The 5,723-nt window shown below is 41.5% G+C and overlaps 1 protein-coding gene across 2 annotated transcripts in view; it reads right to left on the minus strand.

The window, feature by feature from the left end:
• Window positions 1-600: 600 nt before the first annotated feature.
• Window positions 601-5,723, minus strand: part of LOC109303911 (E3 ISG15--protein ligase HERC5-like) — a 65,536-nt gene continuing 60,413 nt past the window's right edge. For both annotated transcript variants that reach the window (XM_019526286.1, XM_019526287.1), the window contains 3 exons: window positions 4,939-5,122; window positions 3,964-4,063; window positions 601-2,082 (listed from right to left, as the gene is read on the minus strand). In XM_019526286.1, coding sequence (XP_019381831.1) covers window positions 1,868-2,082; window positions 3,964-4,063; window positions 4,939-5,122 — 499 coding nt within the window. In that variant the 3' untranslated portion in view covers window positions 601-1,867. The remainder of the gene's footprint in view (window positions 2,083-3,963; window positions 4,064-4,938; window positions 5,123-5,723) is intronic.

Raw genomic sequence — 5,723 nt, forward strand, 5'->3', positions numbered from 1 at the left:
GGCAGAAAGGCAGGGAGGTATAGAAGACTTTCAGTATTGCCCAAAGACATAATTTCTCTTTAGGATTCAGTGGGTTTCAGTTTTTTTTCTAACCACCTTCAGCTTTTTTTGCCAGTCTTAACTATAAACACATGGGGAGCATCAGGATTCTTGAAAGGGCCATGATTCAAAAAAGAATATAAAATGTGAGCAGGGGACTTGATTTTGTCCCACAGAGCAATTTAGCAGCATTCAACTTAGAAAGCATTGCATGTTCCTTTAAACAGGAAAAAAACCTATTCAAAACAAATACAAAAATAACCTACGAGATATATTGTAGGATTGTCAGTTAACTTAATGGAGTGTGGAGTTTATCAAAACCTTCTTAACCTAGATCATATGTATCGTGATCGCGAGGATATCTGAGTGGTGATCCTGACTCTCTCTTGCCACATCTTGATGTTGGAAGAAGATTTCTATCATGAGGAGTTAAATTTAAACACCACTCAATATTGGGATCTAGGGTCAATTTCTCCTGTGGCCCCAACCTCCCACGCAACCCAGCTTAGTGCCTCTCAGAAAATTTGGTCAACTATCATTGAACTGAAACTCGCAATGAAATTTCTTTTCAATAATTAGCTTTTATTTATTAACTTTCTTTTCTTTGTATTTTCAGTTCTCTCTTGTCTAGTCAACGCTCGTATTGATGATCGTCATGGAGGACTGCCAGCCAGCCTAGTCTGGCTCAGGCAAATCTAGCATCCAGTCTCTTTAGTGCTAATTCATTCTTTCTTATAACTGAAGGAGTAAAATAATTCAATCCAAATGAAGCGACACAGAACCTTTCCAGGCTACAACCTCTAACTTTTTATTCTTCTTGAGACATACAGGTTCAATAAACAGGCACAGTACATTGACTATTCTTACAGACAACTTTGCCAGCTTGCTTGGACACTAACACTGACGCGTCGCATCCTCAAATAGAAACAAAAGGAAAAAACTTTTACTTGGATCTGTAGGTGCTCTGCTGCCCTCTCCCGGCTACCCCTACTCCTCTGGTCCGTAGTTTCTTCGTTAGCACCACATGCCTGACAGTGCTTTCCCCAGCCAGTGTCTCCCGGCTTACTGTAGATCCTCAGAACTCTTTAGCCAGCTGACTGCTGAGTCACAGCTGCTATCACCTTCCAGCCCATCCTCTTGGGCTCTGAGATGCATGGCTCCTCTCCCTCCTTCTTCCAGGTCCTCTCTGTTCTCCCCCTCCTTCCAGGGCTGCTGTACCTGTACGGAGCAACTCCTCCAGAACCGCAGCTCCCGGGGAGCTCTTCTTTCCTTTGCTGGCTCCTGCAGGCACTCTGTAAGTATCACTATGTTCTCATCTTGTCTATGATGTGTATATATACACACCTATGAGATTCATCACAAATTTATTTTTAGAAACATATTAAGGCTCAGAGTTCAGTTGCTCAAATCCAAATGAAATTCAAGAGAAGCTGAGCATTAGGATCCCTCAAGTACCTATACTACATGAGCACTTATTATGTAACTATAAATCTATTATATACATGTGCATATTATCACCACTGCAATGGACCGTTCAAGGAAAAAGTCATTTCTCCAGTAACAAATTACACTGAGTCAGGCCTTGCCTCTGTATTTCTTCCAATCCTTTTTTGTTAGTTCAGCATCTCCTTACCAACATCCTCTCTGCACGTCAGGTGCATTATTGGAGGAGGAGATTCCAGATGGAATCCCAAAACATGAACAAAGTCAAATAAGAGGCAGTAAAAATAAAAGACAAGATACAAAGAGACACCCTCAAATAGGAGCCATGACAGAAAAGTAGTGCAAGAAAGACCTGAAGAATGTTTCTTTTTTTAAAGCCCAATATTTATGATAAGCCAAATTTTTCATAATTCTCCAAGGCAGTCAGGAATTTCTCCCGCAGGATCTCTTCACTGCTGTAATTTGGAAGGCCCAAAATCTGGGAGCAGGTATTGGCCATAGGATAGTATTCATCTGGGTCTTCTTTTTGAAGTTTTTCAATTTTCAATATCAAGTACTCCATCCCTTCAGCAGGAATTCGATCGGTTCCTGTCAGAAAAACTGCAGAGGGGAAGAGAAGAAAACAGTCAGCAGGATACAGATAGAAAGCTTACTGAGATCACATCACAGGAAGGACTCAGACTTTTAGAGGCACTAATTTATGCTGCTTGTTTGTTCTTGGGTATACCAGCTGGAATACTTTGAATCCTGCTACCTACTGACTACGGGCTTAATCCTACAACCCAGCGTGGTGTGGACATGTGTAAAATTGAACCATTCCAAGAATGCCACTAATTGGGTATCACTTCCCAACTGTTGTGATTCAGAGGTGTCCGTATGTACACTGCCAAGGGTTCCAAGTAGGACAATCACTTTTCAGGCATTGCAGTGCTGCTGAATCCTCATGGCAGGATGGGAGTGAGGCACTGCCTCACAGTGGCAAGTGCCCAAAATTTCCCCATGACTGCTGGATGAGGGAAAACTGAGTCACTTCGCAATGGGCACTTATTACCACAGAATGGCTCTCAATTCCATACTCAGCCAGTGTGCATTGGCCCATTAATTGTTAAATGTTTCTTGCCCAGAAATAGGGGCACTCCACCCACCTGAGCAGTGAGCATTACTAGAGCAGCCAGTTGCTATGTGAGAGTTGGGGTAGGGGCTAGGGGGACTGAGAAATGTTGCAGTATGGGATGCCTGGAGGACTGACCAGACACTAGTCAGTCATTTATACACATGCCCCAGGAGTGGCAGCATGGGGGGGACACACTTTAATTACAGTGGATCTTAGAGCCACTCTAACTGAAGTGACTAGAGCAGTGGTTCCCAACACAGTGCCCACGGGCACCATGGCACCCCCTCTTCCCTCCTCTGAGGTTTATTCAGGTGCCTGCATGCATTCTCAGGATCAGTAAAAATCAATATTCCAAAAAAAAAAAAAATAAAATAAAAAAAAAAAAAAAAAAATTTTAAAAAAATGCCATCACTGCCAGTTGAACTCAGGCTGTACACAATGACCACCAAAATGAGACTGAGCCTGACTGATGTGGGCAGCTGCGACTTGAACTACAACTCCTATAATACACCATGGCAGCTCAGGCAAACAGAGGTTGGTATTATGCTGCCCTGAAACAAAACAATTCAATTAACTGTGGAGGAAAAATAAACCCTCAAAGTAGTTCAGTTTCTGCCATGTGACCAAAATCAAAATATTCTCCTCAGATTTTCTTTAAAATGTTGGCAAAACTGATACTGTTCCCATGAAAAATTGAATTTGGTATTGAAAATCTAAAACATCTTAGTTTAAAATATTAGAACAGCTCTATTAATTAGCCACCTAAGTAAGCCAAAGTCAGAGCTGGGAAGAAGGCATGTCTCTGGATTGCCAAACCTCTTCTTTGACCACACTCCCAAATTATTTCCAGCAGAAACACCAGGCTACTTATTAATGTGGAACCAGTTCCACCAGCGGGGAGTCCAGCTTTATAGCAGACTAGTTATTGGGCTTGCACTAATAAAGGATAACATGGGCAGTTCTGTTTATTCAGATGAACTAAATACTCTTAAAAGGCAATAGCTGTGAAGCTAATCAAATGCCTTCTACCTCACCTTCATGCTGATTCATGATCCATTACATGCACAGGCTCTAGATTGGTCTGAGACCAAATAAAGCTAGGCTGCATAATATAACCATAACAGTAAGTCAGAAGCCCTGGGGCAACCTCCAAGACAGAGGCCTGGAAGAACAGAACTAAGTTTGCCCCATGGTCCTTTGTGCCTGCTGATACAAGGCAGGGATGGCTCTGGCATGGAAATGGTGATAGTACAGGCAAAGAAAAAGTGAAGGCAGACTTATTTTCCAAATGAAATAATTCAAAACATGTTTTTTTTAAATACAGAGCTAACTACTCCGAGCACTACTTAAAGTGACTCTTTTCTTACCAAGAAAATTCTTCTTCTTTTCTTCTGGGAGTTCATGAAAAACAGCCCAAAAGTTTTTGATGGTTTGATCTGTCTTTTCATAATTTATGTAGTTTGCATTCTGTACGAGAGAATAAAAATAGACTGGCCAGTTAATCCTCCAAGATCTCTTGATTTTTATAAAACAATAATTTATGCAGCAAATACATAAAATAATCCTGTGGCTACAGGTTGAGATCTGCCCTAGTTTCTTTAAGGTGGGATCTGCTTGTCTGTTCTTTATGGACTGTGTAATAAACCTGAGCTGCTTATTCATTTCCTGCTTCTCTTTATTCAGGCCTTCCCTCACTGACTTTAAGGAAAATCTTGCTTAAGTGAAAAGTAAATGAAATTAAAAAGCTCAGTTCTGATCTCAACAATACAGCTATAAATTCAGAACAATACCCTTTAGCCCAGTTCCTATCTATGTGGCATGGAGTACAACCTGGGTTCAAAGGACTACCAAAATCAAAAGGTAGTGTTATACATATCTATTAATTCTCTCAGAAATGGTGCAGCTCTGAGAATGATTGTTCTTGTAAGGTCTAATGACCCTGGTCAAGGGGGTGCTAGGTGCTGTACATATTTAGTAAGCAAAGGCCCTCCCTCTTGTACTCTCTAGTCTAACTGGGAGTGCCAGAAAGTGTGGTATGGACTATATTCTGCAGCATGCATTTCCTGACCATTTTGTTTCTTTGGGTATAGAGAATGTTAAAATAAGAAAGCACCATAATCTGATAGGACTTCAGGGAATACCATCAACCACTTTAGGCCCCAAATGACTAGTAACTACTTTAATCAAAAACGGTTTCAGACTAGTGACCCAAAGTGAAAATCTCTATCTGCCCTCAAGTCAGCTATTTTTTCATTCATGAACATAAACTCAAAAAAGGAACAAGGCACAGGAAATGTATGTCCAGCTAATTGAGCAGCTACATATCTGCCTGGCTGAGTTACCTTTTCCAGCAGCTGCCAGTCGTATTTGGTATGTCCACGGAAAACGGTCTGGAGTTCAGTGGGAAGAAAGATTCTCCAACTGTTGGCTGGGCAGCCTCTTAAAAATCCATCCATGAAATCCTTAAATGGCTTCTTCACGGATTCATTGAATATGTAATTCACATAGGCATCAACATATTCTTTCCTGAAAAGGTATAGATGCAGTGCTATCGCTTTCTAGCTTTTAGTGAAGCAGTGTGAGAGGTGATTTGAGAGGGAAAATGTATACTATTTAACTTTTCAATCCTGCAAATCCTTTGCATGTAACTAGTTATCACACTGGGTAGGGACAGACATTAAAAAAGCCCAAGCCTGAATTGATTCAATCTTTGCATGTTAGTCTAATCTGGCTAGGCTAAACCAGTTTGTAACTGTGCAGATTTCCCCTCTGGACTGATGAAATGCAGGCACATGCCAACAGTGGCTAAGGCTAGAAGCCTTCCACAGTGCTGAGATGAGGGATACATGGCCAGGCTCTGGCAGGATGCTCTGATTAGGGAGGGGGTCCCCCCACCCCTGCTGTTGATAACAGAGGATTGAGTTACATAGCCGGGAGTTACACAGGGAGTTGTTAGCATTTGTCAGCCCATCAAACAAAACAACAGTTCATTAAAACAACCCTCATTAGTTCAAGCTCTTCTAAAACAACTTTTTCAAAGGAAGGAATGGAGGGTCATTACCAGCTACCTGTTAATTAGCTCCAAAAAGCCCTAAGCCAACCCTGTCCTGTCTGCCTTTGTCATCAT

Source organism: Gavialis gangeticus, unplaced genomic scaffold (assembly GCF_001723915.1).
Source record: "Gavialis gangeticus isolate Ggan-Ray unplaced genomic scaffold, GavGan_comp1, whole genome shotgun sequence".
Taxonomy (NCBI): domain Eukaryota; kingdom Metazoa; phylum Chordata; order Crocodylia; family Gavialidae; genus Gavialis; species Gavialis gangeticus.